Source organism: Sinocyclocheilus anshuiensis, unplaced genomic scaffold (genome assembly GCF_001515605.1).
Source record: "Sinocyclocheilus anshuiensis isolate Anshui unplaced genomic scaffold, SAMN03320099.WGS_v1.1 scaffold330, whole genome shotgun sequence".
In the NCBI taxonomy this organism is placed as follows: domain Eukaryota; kingdom Metazoa; phylum Chordata; class Actinopteri; order Cypriniformes; family Cyprinidae; genus Sinocyclocheilus; species Sinocyclocheilus anshuiensis.
The window spans coordinates 205,061-225,228 of NW_015547689.1; the positions used below are offsets into that span (position 1 = coordinate 205,061).

At 37.9% G+C, this 20,168-nt stretch overlaps 1 protein-coding gene across 5 annotated transcripts in view; it reads left to right on the forward strand.

The window, feature by feature from the left end:
- Positions 1–20,168, forward strand: part of LOC107703512 (rho GTPase-activating protein 32-like) — a 75,304-nt gene that overhangs the window by 33,455 nt on the left and 21,681 nt on the right. For 3 of the 5 annotated variants that reach the window (XM_016506143.1, XM_016506145.1, XM_016506146.1), the window contains exons 5-10: positions 9,469–9,555; positions 13,888–14,025; positions 16,696–16,788; positions 16,922–17,044; positions 17,162–17,239; positions 19,647–19,728. In XM_016506143.1, the coding sequence (XP_016361629.1) occupies positions 9,469–9,555; positions 13,888–14,025; positions 16,696–16,788; positions 16,922–17,044; positions 17,162–17,239; positions 19,647–19,728 (601 nt within the window). Of the gene's footprint in view, positions 1–6,901; positions 6,954–9,468; positions 9,556–13,887; positions 14,026–16,695; positions 16,789–16,921; positions 17,045–17,161; positions 17,240–19,646; positions 19,729–20,168 lie in introns of those variants that run through there. The other 2 variants (XM_016506147.1, XM_016506149.1) reach the window with 2 other exon arrangements.

The window sequence follows — 20,168 nt, forward strand, 5'->3', positions numbered from 1 at the left end:
ATAGATATATCTCTCATGTGTGTGTGTCAAATATTCGCTGAGTTTCAGTTCATTTTAGTGATGCGTTTCAAACAGATATGCGCGGAGAATGAGACGGCTAAAAGCACACCCTGTTTATTTTCTTTATTTTGCAAAAGCACAATGTTTTGTGCCGCCGGCGGAACCCTGCAGGAGGTTAAAAAATATACACTTTTTGATATACCATTAAAAAAAAAAAAAAAAAATTCTTTTGTTTATACTCGCGATCTTTACAACACGCATTACATTAAGTATTTCATGGCACACTCGTTTTATGCGTATTTGGCGCCACCTATTGTTGTGGGTGTATTATTGACATGTCAAAGTCTAGACCCTGAATATAAGACGACGCGTTTTTTCAGATGTATTTCCAAGAAAAAAACATCGTCTTATATTCGGGTCAATACGGTAGTTGCCACATTGTGAGTGCATACAAATCTTTCATTAGTGCCCTGTGAAATTAAATTCACAGGTTATTCAGCCATTTTAAGTGAGAAACCAAATCTCTAGGAGCATATATGTTGAAAACACAGGGAACATCTGTACATCAATATATCGCTACACATGAGATGCAAATGGAAATTTACCAACTAGTCATTCATTGCACACCATCTCTGTACTATAAGTTACCCAAATCAGTTATTTTCAAAGTTTTAAGTGTATCAAATTAAAGACTACAATACATACACTACTGTGTTTTTGAAGTCCCTTATATTAACCAAGGCTACATTTATTTGATCAAAAATACAGTAAAAACAGCAATATAGTGAAATGTTACTATTTGAAATAACCACTTTATATTAATATATTTGAACATAATTTATTCGTGTATTGGCAAAGCTGAATTTTCAGCATTACTCCAGTCTTCAATGTCACATGATCCTTCAGAAATCATTCTAAATATGTTAATTTGGTGATTAAGTAACATTTATTATTATTAGAAATGTTGATAACAGTTATGCGGCTTAATATTTTTGTTGAAGCAGCTCAAATTAACAATAGTTATTTAAAGTGAAGTGAACTTATGGAGCGAGTTAAACATTTTGAAGTGAAGTGAACAGATATCCCTTGCTTAGTGTGTAGGGAGTAGTAAATACTGCATAAAGACCCTATGAAGCTGAAAGCAGCTTGTGACATTTAATGTTTGGCAAGCTCTTGGCTATGAGATCTTGCATTAAAAATATACTACTTTTGATGCAAGCTGTGCTTTTTATTCATATTTTTGCCTTTTTTGCAGAACAGTTGCCAAGTCAGCATTTTGGATGCATAAACCCCAGAGTCGCGCACAACCGAGGCATGACGTCCCATGTGGTCTGCCCCCCTCTCCATCAGAACATCTCAGACCACAGTGTTCATATATATCTATCGGTGTGTGCATGCGTGGCCACATAAATCATGTCCGTCAGTTGACCCAAGTATGCCATGTCCCATGCCCTCTACGAATACACAATGGTGATTCAGGAATCAAACCACTCTTACAAATGACCGCAATCTCAGAAGAGGGCCATTTACTGAAGAACTTCTCTGTAGAGCATCAGACTACCCCATTCACTCCCTGCAGTCTCTTTACTTGCATTTCAGCATTGCTTAAGCAGCTTGTAAATGGCTTCATGCAATCTCTTCCTCTCTGTGGAAACGCTGGCCATGCAGGCTGCATACAAATGCAATACATGTTTGGCTAAGCCTCACGCTACTGTACCTGTGTCCCGCGATGTACTGTTCTGACAGCTTCTGCTCTTGTACCGCTGTGGACCTCATTTACAGAAACCATGCTGTAAGATCTCTTTGAGATGTTTACTAGCTGCTGAGTTGGCTTTGTTATCGATCTGTGCAGTACAATGCATTTTCAGTGTGCAAGCACCTTTTTATGTCTGAGGGCTGAGCTGACAAACAAGCCTAAATCATTAATGGTGCAGGACTTTCGTTCCAGAAAGATTTTGAGGCTTTTTAGTAGACATTTAAGTTTTTTCATTCCAGGTGTTCTTTTGAAAAATTGCTTTTATTTGATGCTTCCCTTGTATGTTTTAAAAGTTAGCGTTGTTGTTAATTCAGGGATGTGCGAAACACACATAAGGGTACACTAAACCCCATCTAATACCTTAAATGGGATGAATTTAAAGACACTGAAGGTTTTATTGTTGAAAATGCTTAACAGCAAAAGCACAGCACATTAATTAAAGCTCCAATGCTCAAACTATCAAAACCTAAATACTAATTCAAAGGTTTGCTGTCAGAGAGATTTTTTTTTTAATCACAGTCTCCACTGAAAATATTAAGCAGCAAAAAGAATTATAAGATATGATTCTTAAAGACAAATCGGCATATTAGAATGATTTCTGAAGAGTCATGTGACACTGAAGACTGGAGTAATGACAGCTGAAAATTCAGCTTTACCATGACAGGTCATCCACCATCTGACTAGATCCTTTAGATTAGTGTGCAGCATGCACATGAATGAGGTTTGACTGGATTTTCTGTGAGAATTCATGTTTGTAGTAATTTTATAAGGAGATTTATAGTACTAGTTTGTTACCCTCTTCCATGTGCTTGAATGTTATCCACTTCAATTTCCTGTCCACTTTAAATCCTGTCAAAGCTACCTTACTCAGTTATGTCATCCTCTGAGGCACTGCTGTATCTGGGTCCCTCCTCTGCAATGAAACAATGGCGCACTCCACAATTGCCCTGTGGGCACTTGCATTTAGAAACACAAACACTCTGTAGCCCGTTAAAAATACCACTCATTCCACCCCCCCTGGATTGGAGAGCGTGTGGGAAGACCACTTTATACGCATAGACCAGCTCTTACCTCCACAGTCCCGCCCTATCCGCAGCAAAGAGATTTTTCCAAAACAGTAATGTTTTGTTTGTGTCATTACTCTATAATGTGAAGTGTTCTCATCTGGCTACAGAATATGGTAGTTTCCTGACCAGTCTCAAAGACACGTTCACCTCAGTCACCTGACTCGCCTCCCTTTTCCTTGAGTGTCCTCTCAAAGCGTGATTTGTGGAATCATGTAAAGTATTTGCCCTGGCCCTTGCCATTGTTAAGGCAAATCTGAATGAACTAGGTCACTATTGGATTATAATTTTATATGTGCATAGCTGTTCAGAGAGAGAGAGTCTTATTTTAATGTATCCAGTGGATGATGCGGTGTCCTCCTCCATAGTTCATGTTGCCCCTTTGGCCTCAGAATCTTTTTTTTTTTTTTATCCTGAATCTATATGAATCCATTAATCAGATGTGTTTCTTAGCATCAAGTAAATGCCTAACACAAGCCCTTCAGTAGAATAACTGATATGTTCAGATTCAGCAAATACATTGGCAAAATTACTAAAAGCTTTTATTGCACAAAACTAACGATTATGAATAACAACAGAAGGCAATTTTGAGGTCTAATACGAATTCTCTTGAAATTTATTGAGGGTGGCAAAATTGTTATAAAAATGGTGCTTTGATGTTGGCTGATGACACTTTAAAGGGGATGAATTGAAAGATGTTATCTTTGTAATCCTGAAAATGTTGTATTGTACAAGGTTCTTTTGAGCTTTGCTGAAATTCAAAGATGCAGAACCTGTTTTTGTGGCCCTTTCAGAGAGGCTTTTACCAGAAGTCTGGATATAATATTAGATTAATAATAATTGTAATGTTGATTATAAAAACAATTCTTAACTATCCAAATTTCAACAATTATATGCTGTTGTAGATGTTAATGTTAAAAATAAATACTATAGAATACATCAAACCGATGCCTCCTTAATTGACTAATCCTGTCCTATCCATAGTAATGTAGAAACAACTAAATATTGTAGAAACTTTAACTTGTTGTAAATTTGCTTTGCAACGATTTGTATCGTGAAAAGCGCTATACAAATAAACTTGAATTGAATTGAATAGTGCATTCCTCTCGGTTTTAGGCATGTGTATTTTCCATACTCACTCTGGATTTGTTATGGGACTGGATGCTTGAGGGTGTTAAATTTTCTGCTGGAATGTGTCCACCCTTAAGAATGCTCTATTGCAGCTAATCCAGACACATTAGTGAGTAACTGAATAATCATATGACTTGGCGTTTCTTTATTCAGTGAGATCACAATTCTGTTCCTTTTAAAGGTCATTGTTGTGTAACTTTGCAGATTTTTCTCAGGAGAATGATTCGTTTGTTGACTTACATCATATGTGTTTCTAATCTTGCTGGAACACTCTTTGTTATCCTAGCAAATGGCACGACATGTGTCATAGATTTAAGCCAAGGCATTTTACACTCTTCCTCACATTTCAGCTGAAGTCCCTAAGGTCTCGTATTTGTTTTGGTCTGTGTGACCTCTTCCACCTCCATGAAATCATCCAAACACAACTGATACCAACCAGCCTCCCTCCCCAAACTCACCAAACAAACTGAGGCAGCCATGTGTTTCTGAGTGAGTAGGACTCCAGGGAAGGATTTCTCATTTCCGCAGGAATAGCAGGACGAATAGCAGGACTTTTGGATTCCTCTTATGTTCTTTGTGGTTGGCTGCCGCATTTCACAAAACTTCTCCAGGAAAATCTTTTCAATCGCCCTCAGATGTGCTGTGATGGCACAAGTGATGTTATTTGGAGTGACCCATTGCTTTTCTCTGTCCCCTGCACTGATTTACAGCTAAACATGTTGTATCTGTATTTGTGTGTTTTTTTCGTACTTCTGTCACAGTCACTGCCTTAGGCCATGTCTTATCTTCAGTACCCATGAGATCCCATGGGGCAGAGAGATGGGCGAGCAGCAATGCCCTGTCTGTCACTATTAGACCTTGAACTAGAAGTCAGTTTAAACCTTTAAAATCAACTAATCAGTCAATACATTTGCATAAATTATTCGATTTCAGTCAGACTAAAGCTCTTTTTAAAATGTTGTGAACGCTTTAGTTCAATGTAGGTTGGCTTCGTCCAGCATGTATACATTGTAATCATAAAACATTTGGCCTCACTCTAGCTTGATTATAAATGAACATTTAGACACATTTAATCGTTTGTCTGAAGTACTAGTTGAGTAGTTGGTAAGTAAACGCTGTATAATAAGGCTGGTTTAGGAACATGTCCAACAGAAACGGAGCAGACACATTTGTTAGGGATATGGACGTGAAGTGCAGCCTTACGATCAGTCAGCTGACAGATATTCAGCATATAGGCTAAATTGCTGTAACTTTTCATTTCTCAAAATTACCATCATTCTCACAAACAAGCATTTAAATTATGCATAATGACATGAACATTGCTCACAGCAGACTGACAGTAATTGTTTAATGTATTGTTGATGTGGTAAATTTTGGCAAATTGCGTCAAAAGCTATGGAATTCAAATGGAACATATTTAGAAATACAAATTCTAACATACTGAAATCTCCAAGAAGTTGCATCTTTAAATTCATTCCCTTTAACCACCATTAAAATATTAAAGGGATAATTCACCTGATAATGAAAGTTATTAACTCCCACTCATGTCTAAACCTGCCATCATTTCTTTTTCTTTCTTTTTTTTCTCCATGCAATGAAAGTCAGTTGGTTCCAATGTTTTGGAGTCGGACCCCATCTGCTTTCATTTTATGTACAAAAGCACTTGAAATATTAAATATGATCATTTTTGTGTTGCACAGAAGAAATTCCTACAGGTTTAGAATGACATGAGTGTGAATAAATTTTATTTTTTGGATGAACTATCCCTTTAAAAAAGCTGCATTAAACTGATCAACCTCACTAACTGAATAGTCAGTTGTTGAACTAGTTGACCATCCTGACCTGTCCTTATTGTCTTCATCAATGAACATGATAATTAGGTCATTATAAATGGCTCTGAACAGATAACACCCCCTGCTAAAGTACGAGACATATGGAGGCTCTTTGTTTTCGCTCTTTGTCTTTTGTGCTACTACAATGGTGTGATTATTAGACAATGCAGCCCGCTGCCTTGAGCACTCTTTATCATGAAGAATTCTCCAGACCTTCTCACTGCCGCGCTAAAATTTTTTTCTGTCACTTCTGTTCCTGTCGCTCTGGACTGCGCTGGTCCCATAGGATCAGGATGGAGAGTGAAGGGCACACGCTGGAGAACCGCTCTGTGTTCCTACAAGGGCAACCCCCTCTTCACAGCTCTCTCCACTGTTTCTTTTGGCTCACCGACCATGCGCTTTGTCCCAGGGACTGTACATTTACATTTACATTTAGTCATTTTGCAGACGCTTTTATCCAAAGCGACTTACAATTTGGGGATACATAAAGCGATTCTTCTTAAAGAGGCAAACAGATACAGGAAGTGCTTGTACCATTGAAAGCTAGTGAAGGGGGGAGGCGCTGGGGGTTGGGAACGGGGGGAGACCGATAGAGTCTGGAGAAAACGAGAGACTGTAGTGAAAGCGCACACCACAACAGATGCAAAGGGAGAACTGCTTTTTTCATCATCCTTTTTTTCTTCTCTGTGTTTTCCAAACCACTCTTGGCCAGCAAACTAAGCATGCAATGAGTGTGCACGAATGTTGAGGAATTGCAAATAACATGGAGTGAGAAGGACCGAAACATCTCATAAAAAATTTGGAAAACCAAACTACAATGAACTCCCAGAAAAATGCAATTTTGCAAAAAGCCGTCCAGCCAGTGCTCCACTCTGTGTATGAGTTTGCAGGAGTGCACCAAAGGAGGAACCTCAGTGCTCGTGCTTCACAACAACTCAGACGGGACGGCGCACCGGAGGGGGTGGGAAACTCAACTGACATCTGGATTTGTGGATTTGTGCCGGACAAAACAACGGGTGTTTCTCTCACACATGCTTAACTGATGGACGTCGAAGGTGGGAATCCTTGAATGTTTAGGAGTGCGGCTTCTGAATTGAGCTTACAGTGTGCAGCCGGAATCTCGGGGTGAACAAAAGATGCTTCGTTAATCAGATGGGATGTTGTACCTCTGTAAGTCGTCTTTGCCCCTCTTGCTGACTGCTTGTTTTATTTTCCCACCCTTTTCTTTTGCTCTTGATTATACCTTCACTTTAATCTCTTTGTTTACACTTAAAGGTTGCAGACATGCTGTAAGGAGACACCTAATGTCTTCAAGTCTCACTAGGGCCGTTGACTTCATGCTTTGTACTTCAGATCAGTGCTGCGTAACCATGCACAATGGAGATTTGCACCGCTAAATGGATTTCTGTAACAGCTCTTGCGAGGAGCTCCGTGCCTCCTGAGCACCCAGAGTGCTTTAATATCTTTCATGCCTGTCAGTGCTTGAAAATGATTAGCTGAAGAATCCCCATAAAGCCTAGATGCTTTCCATAAGGGCTCCACCAAACAATGGAGTTGAACGTTCTGTCCCGCCAAGGATCGCTGACCACTTCTGCGAATGTTTTAGTGTCTGCGTCCCATGGAACTTCCTATTTAAAACCCTTTGTGGTCACTGCTAAAGTATGTTTCCCTAACTGTTTAGGTCTGGAAGCCCATCTGAGTTGATTTTCCTGGCACTGCTGGCGGGGATACCTCTCTTTCTCTCAGCACTGGGCAAGCTGTTGGAGTTGCTTTTAACTGGGTCATTACTTCTCACGTTACCCAGGGTTTTCCGACGAGCTGCACTGGCTCACCGGACCTTACTGAAGCCCACAGCTTCCAAACTTCACGTACACCTGGTTGTGCTTCTCTCTAACCTCTTCCCACTCTTCTCAAATAGACCTCGCTGGTGAGAGTTCTGTTTCTTTGCTCGCGTCAGAGCGGCAGTGTTAGATTTCACTTTTCACTTGTAAGGATGTGGAATGAACAGAAGTCTTAGACCGTGGCTCAGTCGGGCCTTCATGTGGTATTGTTAAGATGTCTAAAGTTTCACTCGCACACTCACTGAGATGGATATTTAATACTTCACAGCTCTCTGTAACCCTGCCTTACTTAATGGCATAATCCTCTCGCTCTAAAGAAAGGAATCGTAAAAGGAATACAACCTAACGGCTGCTTTCTGAACTCAAGTGTAATTAACACTGCCACACAGTCGTATTAGTGAGATTTGACTGCAGATTTCAGGGTTCACATAATCTTTTTTCTTATTTAAAGGAACATTTAGTACTATTTACATGGATTGGCTCATTCAGGTACAAAATGGGGACTGTCTGTTCATAGACAAACTTTTCTGGTCCAAATGACTGTATAGTGTTGCATTTAACCAATAAAAACTATGGTGCTAACATACTGAAAGTATACAGGTGTAAGATGAGTGCAAAACATTTTGTAAATTTGTGACCAAATTTGTAGTGTAAATACTAATGCATCCTGAACAACAGCATAGAACCTAACATGCAATCATTCCACCCAACCAAGGGTTTAATATCTCAAGCACAAACAGTCAACCTTTTCACTGATGCTGCCTTGCCTGACAACTTGTGATTAGATCACCTGAAATGGATGTTAATATCAGTTGTAAACAAGTACAAAGTGGTTAGAGAGAGTTGTGATTTTATTTTTGTTCTTTCACTCATATTTATTGCTGCCTGTGTAAACCTCATTCTCTCAAGCTGTTTAACTGGATGGATGGAGATGGAGAAACACTCTATTGATCTTGAGGGAAATTTTGTGTAAATGATTAAATTATTTATCAGTGGATCCACCTGGATGCAACCATTTATACGCTCTATCAAGATTTACAGCTCAGTGCTTTTCCTACCGACTCAAGTCCAAGTAGCTGCTGTCAAAGCTCTTATTGGAAAAAAAAAAAAGCAGAAATATAATGTTTGTGTGTCTCTCGCTGAGGTCATCACCCATCTCACAGTATGAACAAACTCAAATGAGTCACAACAGAAATTTGTCACTCACACAACACACTGAGTCATTGTGTGAACACTGAGATGATGTAATGGGTAATATCTGAGTTAATATATGCTGCGCATGGTAGGAGGATGTTTTATATGAATGATATAAGTTAGTCATAATACATTATTGATGTTGATGATGATAATGATAATATTAATAAGAGTTGTTATTATTTGTATATGTAATGCTATATACTGTAATATTAAATATTTATAAATATTCCATGCAATGTCTTAATATGAAGCCTTAGAAATTATTATCCACTAAAAGCTAGGATGGACTGAAGAAATTTAATCAAAATATCAGTGACTGCTTTTCATGCATGGCTCAGTCTGTGCTCCGTCTGTCATGGGATTCACTGTTTCTGTGCTTCTGTATTTATTATTTATAATATGCGGTCAATATGCTCATCTGGTGACAAATCATTTAACACCTCTTCTAACCCGAGGAACCTGAATACAGAGAGATGCTTCGCTGCTAGTCATTTATTCATGATAGCACCAAAGCTTCTCATAATAGCAACAGGATGTGATAGATGACTTGTGTGTTTTCAGCATCAGCAGCCTGCAGATGACACTAAAACAAGAAAGTGCACTGTTCTTTCTGTTCATCCCTTCTTTCATCATCTCTTTCTCTACAGTTATCCCTCGCAGATGAACAGACTGAAGTGACACGGAATGGCCTGGAGTCAAAAGAGCCTGTGTATTTGGTTCAGATCTACTGTCAGGTAAGACAGAATATCTTGTATAATTTTTGTCGGTGCACACACACATTAGCGTTTTTGTGTGTTTCATTGCATCTTGCAGGTTTTTTTCAGTGTCTCGCCCATTGAGCATTGCTTTTTGGATTGCCAAGTTTAAAACTGTAAAAACAAGTCTAACAGAATCTAGTAACAATCTGCAAATGCAAGAGAGTGGTTCTCACAGTAAAGGGAGAGATGAAATCATCTGCTTGAGACGCCCCTGTAAAGCTGTATATTAAGCCTAACTATGAGCTGTTGCTTATAAATTTGTGATGTAGACCTCCTACGTTTTGGCTTTAGTTGGTTGCTACGAAATTTTAGCTGTCCTTGTTTTACAAAAGCAAGAAAAATAGGCAAAAAAGCTTCTTAAAGCAATAATTCACTCAAAAATGAAAATTGACTGTTTTCATTAAGTGAACTGTTCCTTTAAATTTAGTGCAGAATTCAAGCAGCTGGCTGCTTGTGCACTTGATTTGAGCACTGGCAGCTCTGGTTGAAACGTCAGTGGAAAAATATCTGAAGTCTTGGTTTGTGTGTGGAAACCTCATTCCATCCTGGTGTGTGAGAAGATGTCCAAATCCACAGCACTGCTCTTGTGTGTTTATAAAGGAGAAAAAAAAATGTTAACGACTGAGGGTTCAGATTTGGCCAGGAGTCATCTGAATGGACAGGGATCAGACGCACAGGAAAAGCACTTTAGTTCCACTCTCATTGCAGTTTTTCCTAACAAATGCACTACTCAGTTCCCTATGAAATGCATTGGAAGCAGGAAGGCTGAACAACAGTGTTTGTTTTCCCTATGTGTGCGCTAGTACACCAGCATTTTTTAAAGGTCTTTTTTCCCTGGCTCTGATTCAAAGAGATGTGTTTAGGTCAAATCAAAGAGATTGAGGTTTTCTGTTTACTGTGAATATGGGCTCTGTGGCTTGGAGACTCAAGAAATGAAGGTTAAAATTTAAATAAAAAAAAAACGCCTTATTTGTCAAATATTTTACCTTTACTGTAAGCCGCTGTCTCCATTGTCATTTGAACGGCCGGTTGACTTCCTGTTTCTATGATACCACTCCCTCAGAAATACGCAATGGACTCAGATTGGTTAGCTGGCCCAGTGTGTTGTGATTCGTTAACCGCGTACTGCACGTTGTCCGGAAACTTCACGCCCATTACTATTACGGGCAATAGTTGTATGTAAATAATTGTGTCAATTAGGGCTGTGCAATATATCGAAATATCGCAAATGTACATATCGCAATATGCATATCGCTACGGCTTGCAATATTTGGGGCCATGAACAAAAGACAAAGAGAAAATCACTCACTGCTCTTACCTAAATAACTTTTATAGCTTAAATAAGAATCGTTGTATATTGAATTCATAGAGTAAATACTAAGCAGTGTTGTATTTTTCCTTTTTATTATTCAGTTCCTAAACTCATGTTAAAATGATTACATTAATGTTAAAATGACATTTTTATGTAATGCTAGAGTAAAACACTACCGTTCACTTTCAGAAGTTGTTGAAGGGGTGCTTTCTTCTCACAAAAAGTGAAACACGTATGCTAGTTATATTAGAATCAGAATGAGCTTTATTCACCACTTAAGTGTGCGCAAACACAAGGAATTTGTTGTGGTTTTACAGGAGCTCTTGATACATACATGCATACAAATAACCATATATATATGACACCAAGATAGTTATAGAAGTTCACAGAACTGACTCAGCAACAGCTGAGTAAAACTGTTTCATCTGAGCATGTGGCACTTTAAGCATTATCGTATCGCATATCGATTATCGCATTATTTAATGAGTTATCGCATATCGCATTTTTCTTCAATAACGCACAGCCCTAGTGTCAATATTGCTGTATCAATTTGAGCCAGAAGTAGTCAAATTATGTAGATTTAGCCCTTTTCAGATACATTCTTGCACAGATTGAGTTGATGTTCTTTTAAATGGTATAGTGTATATCACATAAAATTTGAGGTTGGTATAATTTTTAAATGTTTTCGAAAGAAGTCTCTTATGCTCAACAAGGCTGCATTTATTTGATCGAAAATACAGTAAAAACAGTACTTTTGTGAAATATTACAATTTAAATTTTTTTTATTGTAATTTATTTTAAAATGTAATTTATTCCTGTGATGGCAAATCTGTGTTTTCAGGAGCCATTACTCCAGTCTTCAGTGTCACATGATCCTTCAGAAATCATTCTAATATGCTCATTTGGTGCTCAAGAAACATTTCTGATTATTATCAATATTTGGAAATGGTTTGTTTCCAGCTGCTTAATATTTTTGTGGAAACTGTGATGCATTTTTTTTAAGGATTCTTTGATGAATAGAAAGTATAAAAGAACAGCATTTATTTGTAATGGAAAGTTTTTAACATTATAAATTACTTTAATGTCACCTTTTATCAGTTTAAGTCATCCTTGCTAAATAAAAGTATTAATTTCTTTCAAAAAACAAACAAAAAACAATCTTACTGACCTCAAATTGTTATGATGGTAACCGCTTCCTTTTAATGTAACTAGGGATGCATGATATTGGATTTTTGCCGATATGCCGATATTTTTCAACTCTTTTTGGCCGATAGCCGATGCCGATACCGATACCGATATATTTCCTTTTGTTTGGAAACAACACCAAGTCTCTCCTGTGTGGAAATTATAAGTAAATTATTTTTCAATTTTGGTTAGTTTTTAACAAGAACTTATTTGTTAGAATTAAATAAACAATAATGACGTTCTTTTATAATGACATTATAAGTACATTGAAGCTTTGAAAATAACTATAAATAAACTATATATCAATCGCTGCATTTTTTTTCTCAGAAAGATGCAGTAGTAACCTCAACTATTATTTTAAGATTTAACATTTGTAGATGGTCTAAAGCAGGGGTGGGCAAACTTGGCCCTTCCAGACCACTTTCCTTCAGAGGTTAGCTCCAACCCTAATCAAACACACCTGAACCAGCTAATCATTGTCTTCAAGACTACTAGAAGGCAGGTGAGTCATATCAGGGTTGGATCAAATCTCTGCAAGAAAGTGGCCTGGAAGGGCCAAGTTTGACCATCACTGGTCTAAAGCAAGAGTTGTAAAAATGTGGAAAAAATTTTAGACCTCATAATTTGTTTAAAATATATAACATATTACACATTAATGAATAAATAAGTATATATACAATTATTTAATTTACAAGTGTCATGTTTGTGATTTTTTTTTTAATTCATGTAAGCTATAGCTTCTGACCTTTAAATCAAAACATTTTTTATCGTCATGATTGTATGACATCAATTAGCCTACTGCTTTATTTAATCAGAAACACAGTCTAAATGTAATTTGTGTATTTTACTTTCATTTTATTAAAAGTAGGCCAACAGCGCCCCCTACGGAATTAAAACTCCTTACCGAACGGGCATTAGGACCCGGGTGAGGCTGCCGCTGCTGCTGCATGTGCTATTACTGTTTACTTTATCACACACCGAATGCATCATTCTTTACGTGCATTCACAGATTAAATGCAGCGATCCAAAGTAGTGAATCTAACCACCATTCAGGCAAAACGTTGCTTCAAAAATGAGTCACACTGCTGATGTGATCTAATCGCTAGCACACCCTGAGCTCATGTGAGTTAATGGTATTCCTCTTATCGGCAAGACATATCGGCATAATTTCTCATATCACGATATAATCGGACCGATTTCGGTCCGATAATATCATTCATGCCTAAATGTAACATTCCTTTATAATTTATTTCATATTAGCTGATAAAATCCAAAGCTCGCCTGCTTAAGCTCAGCCAGTGTTTTTTTCTGAACACTTAACATATCTTTCTCCTGATGCAATATTTTTTCTTCATAATTTTATGGAAGTTATATAATACAGTTTTGAAATCTCCCACTGAATGCATAGTGGATTGGAATTTGCATTTATCAAAAATCTGGGTTACATGGTTCCATATATTATTTTTCCCGAAAAATGGATTCTTTTCTGTATCTAAAAGTATTAGTATTTCCTTCAGGAAATGCAAATCTAGCCCAACTGTAAAAAATAAATAAATAAAATAAAAGTGTGTGGTCACTGTCCCTCTCCTCAGTTCTTTGAATGCTGCTTTGTCCAGGATTAAACACACACACAGCTGTAATGTGGCTGCTCTGAAGTGGCCATTGTGTGTGGTCATCATGTTGCTGCACTGGCCAGATGAGGTTTATCCAAGAACTGAGCCCTCATATTTACCCTGCAGACCAAACTTCAACACACTCTAGCTCTTGTTTGTTTACCTTTTAAGTTACGGCCCTCTTTTATCACCCCGCAGGGACGAAGCTGGATCGTGAGGCGGAGCTATGAAGATTTCCGAGTCCTGGATAAGCATCTCCATCTCTGCATCTATGACCGCCGCTTTTCCCAGCTCCCCGAGCTGCCCCGTTTCGACAGCCTGAGGGAGAGAGCAGAGGTAAGACCCCCAAACACTCATCTTTTAGCACTTACCTGTGGCCAATAAGACATTTTAGGCCCCTGCCTGTAAACGCACAATAGTCAGACCTTTCATACCCAGTATACACGGTGATTATCCTGCAAGATGCCCCTCTCAGAGCAGCTTTAGTCATCAGTGATGAGTGAGTGCTTAGTGAGACTGGTTAACAGCACCTAATGGCATCCCATGAGAGACCGTCAGATGGATATCCTTGTAGTGTTCAAAAAAACCTCCTCTTCCTGCTGTATTGGGCATACATAGCATTTGTTTCACAGAGTAGTATACTTGAACTGTGCCATATTTTCACAGCTAAAATGGATCTGCTTTGAAATTTGAGTGGCTGATAATGCCGCCCATTATGTTTTGCAGTAGAGGAAGTCTCTTTGAGCTGCTAAGTGGAAGCTACCACAATGTTTTTGTGTGTAATCAGGTGTTTTGAGCTTCCCAATACAAGAAAACAGATCCAAGGTCATATTTCATCTATTGGATTGTGCAGTTTTATTTGTAGAGAGGCAATTTAGAGATCTTGGTAAAGATGCATCTGAATCTTGTAAGGAGAACTCGGTTTCACAAGCCCTGAGATGATCTTAAAAGGTTAACTGGCTCTGATTTATAGGAACTAACATCTCAAAGGATATAATAATTATGAGGCTTGCCTATGCATTAAATGTGGGATGTCTCACACAAATGAGCCTCATTAGCACATGAACAAAACATAGCAAATAACTGAAGCAAGCGACCGTATCATTAAAGAACGCTGTTCAATTTCTGTTTACCTACATTCTTCATGTTATTTTCTAGTATAGTCAACACAAGCAGAGTTGCCTTGGATTTTAGAGATACATGAAGCCGTATAGAGCATGAGAGTTCTCACAGCTGTCTGTTCGGTCTTCTTGGACCTAATTATGCTTCCTTTGCAGCCCCTTTTGGCCTTCGTTTTACATTTTGGTGAGTCTGCCAGCATACGTCTGGGAAAGGAATTGACAGGAGGGTGGATCTTGGGATAGGTTCAGCTGGATCAGATCCCATCAGTGCTCTGTGGATCGTGAATAAACTCTTATGGGCTTTCATTGGCTCATTTTAATCACTTGCTCTTATTTTTTCTTGTTGACTGGCTGCCCACCAGTCACCAAAATGCTTGTCTTTCATATTATATAATATACTAAATACACTATGTGGCATCAGACCCCTTAATTAGAAGGAGGTGACTATAATGCTTAGTTAAAAAAAACCCCCGCTATTATTTTAAATAGAAACCTTGTGTAAGATTTTAAATATCTTTGCTGTCACTTTTGATCAATTTAATGCATGCATTCTGAATAAAAGTATTTATTTCTTTCCAAAAAAAAAAAAAAAAACTTACTGACCTCAACTTTTTGAATGATAGTGTACCTTTAGCAATGTTGTGTACATTGTTATTGTTTATATTTGGCCAAATTATCCTCCAATATTTGTGTCATATGCAAATATGCTGTGACTGAGGGGAAATATTTGAATAAACATTAAAATTTTTACCATTCTGTAGCAAAGTGCGTCAACGTATTTGAATGTTGTTTTCAGCTCATTTTAGCTATTCTGAAAGAGACATAGAAAACTTGATTAAGTAAAGAGTTCTTTTGTTTTTACCTTCCTTGTCTGTATTTACAGTAGTATAGCTTAATACACGCAGAGATGCATTGACATTTAAAACAAAAGCCGCAGGCCAAACTCGGACGTGGAGCATTTTGTGTCTTCTAGAGAATCACAAACAGAGAGAAAACCCACACGCTGACGTTTTATAGAACAACTTTACCTTCAATTAGTTTTGCAGGCTGAGATTTAAGAAATGCTCTCTTTAATTTTCTCTGCCTAAAAAAATCCTGTAGCACACGCACACACACAAAAAACACTTTCTTCAGAGCTTCTGTAGGCTTGGGTGCCGTACCAGAGTGAAATGACTTTTTCAAAATTTGCAGGTTTTAACATTAAGCTCTTTGCTGATGAGCTGACACCCTCCTGTCTCTATTTTCCACTAGGAAAATTTTATTATAACTACTGTTTTTTTTTAGACTGATCTGTGTGTAATGTGGTTTAAATAGAATGTTAAGTTTTAGAAACCGATGTGTGGTTGAGCTCTTTTATTAGACTGATCTTTTGAGCTGTATTAATATAAGACAGCTCCACCTCACCTCCTGCTATATTAGTTTTTATGCAAGCCATGTGGAAGTATAATCCAGATCATTTTATATCTCAGAGTGCAACTGCAGCCCTTTAAAGTAGCCACAGTTACCGAACATACACTCCAAAAAAACAATAACTGTTATGCCGCAAATAAATGTATACCAAGCCTTTTACAGCGTATTTCACTGAAGAGACTAACATTGTTTCAGAGAGTGTATAGAAATGCAAATGCAGCTGAGTAGCATACTTGAAATATATGTAGATTTTAATTTTGCATGTTTTATGTCGAAACTCTACACAGAAAGCTGCATTCCTTACACCTACCCTACCATTCTCTAATGAAAAAGTATGCAAACTCAAACCATTCATTCTTAGTTTTATGTGAGCTTTTAACCCCCCAGTAAAAGTACTCTGTATTTATAGCATTACCCCCTTGGAAGTTGTCACACTAGCTTAACCCTCCCTCTCTCGCTCTCTTTCTCCCTACAGGCAGTTTCCCAGATGCTGATGGCTTACCTCTCCCATCTCTCAGCGATTGCTGATAATAAGATCAACTGTGGGCCGGCCCTCACATGGATGGAGGTACTGATTTGATACCATTTGAGCAGAGATAGCTGATTATTCACTTGAATAATCAGTGAGGATGAGGGATGTTCACTGAACATATATTCAATGCTGCCATTAGCTGGGGTGTCATATTTATCTCTTTCTTCAGGTTGACAACAAAGGGAATCACTTGCTGGTGCATGAGGAGTCATCCATAAATGTTCCAGCTATCGCAGCGGCCCACGTGATCAAGCGCTACATTGCCCAGGCAGCTGATGAGCTGTCATTTGAGGTGACTGGCATAAAAATAAAGACAGATTAATGCAGTATTGAAGATGTGTGATTGCCATACTAATTTTGGTTATTTTGTGAATTCTTGTTGATTACTCTCTCTCTCGCTCTCTCTCAGGTGGGGGATATTGTTTCCGTAATAGACATGCCACCCAAAGAGGACACCACCTGGTGGAGAGGAAAACATGGTTTCCAGGTTTGTTCCGTGTGATTTAGCCCTCTATTTCAAGTGTACATGGCAGTTTAGAAATTGCAGGTAGAGTCCCTCTCGAGCAACTAACGGTTAAGTGCATTCACTGTGATCACAGTAACTCTCCAGTTTTCAATATAAGTTGAATAAACGGACATACTGTAAATGAAATTGTTTCATTTACGTTTAAAATTATTTACATCTAAAAATGCAACAATCTAAAATAATGCATTAATAAAACACTTTTCAAACTGACAAACATGTAAATATTAAATTGATTCATGTTTAAAATTATAGTTAAATGTTATACTTGAATACATCACTTTTCATATCATCAAATATACATTTAAATTGTTTAAAATTGTAGTTAATTGTAACGATATTTTTAAATTAAGTTACATAAAAAAAAAAACATTGCTTTTCTTAATCCATTTGGTAAATGCTTTTATAAATACTTTGTCACCACCTAGTAAAGTATCAAAAACAAGCTGTGTCATTTCTCATATTACGAAATATGAATAACAAAATGACTCCATTGTCAGCGTAAAATATAGAATCCAGTCCAGTTTAATAGATGACTTTGGCTCATCGTTCACCCTTGTGTGTATGGGTACATAGACCCACACGTGAGTCACTTTACGTTCTGCCAACTTGCCAAACTGTGCTCTCTTATTGCCTCACAAGCATATGCCCAGCATTGCCGCCTTTGTTTGGCCCTGTTGCTATTCAGGGCTTTCTGCATCTCCAGTGAGTCACAGCTGGGGCCTTTGTAGGGAGACCGGTTCATGGTGGAAGATGTGTGCTGAATCCATCGGGGGGCAGTCTGACACTGAGCTCTGGCAGGCTATAGCTGGGTCAGGTAGCCAGCATCTGTCTGCATGGGAAAAGAGTGCACTGCAATGCCAGCTGTCACCACGAGAATCGGCACACACTGATGTCAGCAGGCTCTCAGGGAACGTCAGAGTCATAATCAAGCTCTAGTGTAGAAGAGACTGAGCTTTTTTAAAGGTCTGTGATTGGTCACAAAGTCAATGTTATACTAATAGGCATGGTTAATGTTTTCTGCAAGATAAGCTCATATGTTACAGAAAACCTCGTCTTTTGTCATTAACTTAATTCGTGTCATGGATTCATAAATCTGCAGTTGGATAGTAGGTGATAGAATGATAAAATCAAATTTTAGGTTGTAAAACATGGCAAGCATGTACATTTGGCTCTGTGTGTCCTTTTAGTTAGTTCATGTTGGTGCAAGAGAGAACTTTGAATCTTCTTTCAGGTGCTTTTATCTGCCGATTTATAAGTCAGGCGGCCTTGAAATGTATAAGCCTTGTTTTCAGATAGTTTTTCCTTGATATGAAAGCCAAATATTCATATAAAAAATGCTTAAACTTTCTCCTGGCATCCCTATAATAATTAGCAAGAACAATGTAGAATGTATCACAGAAAATTGCAAGCATTTGCAGTCATGCAAATAGATCAGTTAATGTAATATTTTCAGTGGCAATATAGCACTGACCCAAACTTAAGTTTACATACAGTACAATTCAAGTACAAAAAAAAAAAGTACAGAAAGTTTGGGGTCAATAAGATATTTATACTTCAGATAAGTGTTATTATTTTGAACTTTATATTCATCAAAGAATCCTGAAATAATTTATCATGATTTCCAAAAAAATTTTAAGGAAAAAAACTGTGTTCAACATTGATGCTAATGCAAAATATTTGTGAGCACCAAACCAGCATTTTTGATTGATTTCTGAAGACTGGAGTAATAGCTGCTAAAAATTAAGCTTTGCTGTCGCAGAAATAAATAAAAAATTTAAATGTTAAAGTTATTTTAAATAGAAATAATATTTCACATTATTTCAGTTTTTACTGTATTTTTGATCAAATAAGTGCACCCCTGGTAAGATTAAGACGTCTTTTAAAACTGCCCCCAAAATTTTGAACGCTAGTGTATATTATTATTTTCTCAGTTCTTTTAGATGAGTTTCAAATCATTCTAGATGTGCTGATGCAGCATGAAAGAATATGCCAACTAATATATGCCTGTTTTTACTATGCTGTACAGTTCTTGATCACTCCAGGGGCTCAAAATATTAGCATTAATTAAATGAGATGGGGCTGCATTTTTAGAAACCTCTAGTTGTGATCAAAAAACAGTATCAATATAATCTAGCAGTAAATATCACAGAATTTTCAAAAGTCACTTTTTTCATTAGCTTAGTAGTTTGTCTCTTGAATAATTATTACAGTGTATTAGCAGAGTTATATGTTGTGTTATGACACAGTACCATGCCATTTTCTGAATATGACCAGAAGCAAAGCAGAATGTAGAGTGATATGATGAAGCCTTGGTATGTCTGTCTCCAAAGAGAGAAGGAGCTTTTCAAACCTTCTCTGCTCTTCACAGGTTGGCTTCTTTCCCAGCGAGTGTGTGGAGCTGATAAACGACAAGGTCCCGCAGTCTGTTACCAACTCAGTGCCAAAACCAGGTACCACAAAACACACTCATACCTCAAATCCTGCTGGGACAGCTCATCAGTTCATCTGCTCACATCTGTATTAACCATCCCATAACAGCTTACTTCTACTGCAGGGCATTTTAAACAGCAGCAACCCAGCAAACATCATCAGGAAACCTAACGCAAGGTCACACTTGCTGCTCATACACATTCAGATTCCTCCTGAGGCATGAAAAGATGCAGGTTTTTGAAGGCTAACTCGTTACTCGTGTCTTGCAGTGAGATATTGTTAATAATCATGTTTGGAGAGCGAGAGAGAGAGTGGATTGGAACAAAGTGTATACTAAGAAGTGACGTGTTGAATCAGCCATGGATCGAATCTGTTTGGTGTGTGTACTTGAGTGAACTGGAACAGGTGCTGACTGGAGCCTCTGGGTCCTGTTGCATGAATCACAGATCTTCAAACCTCC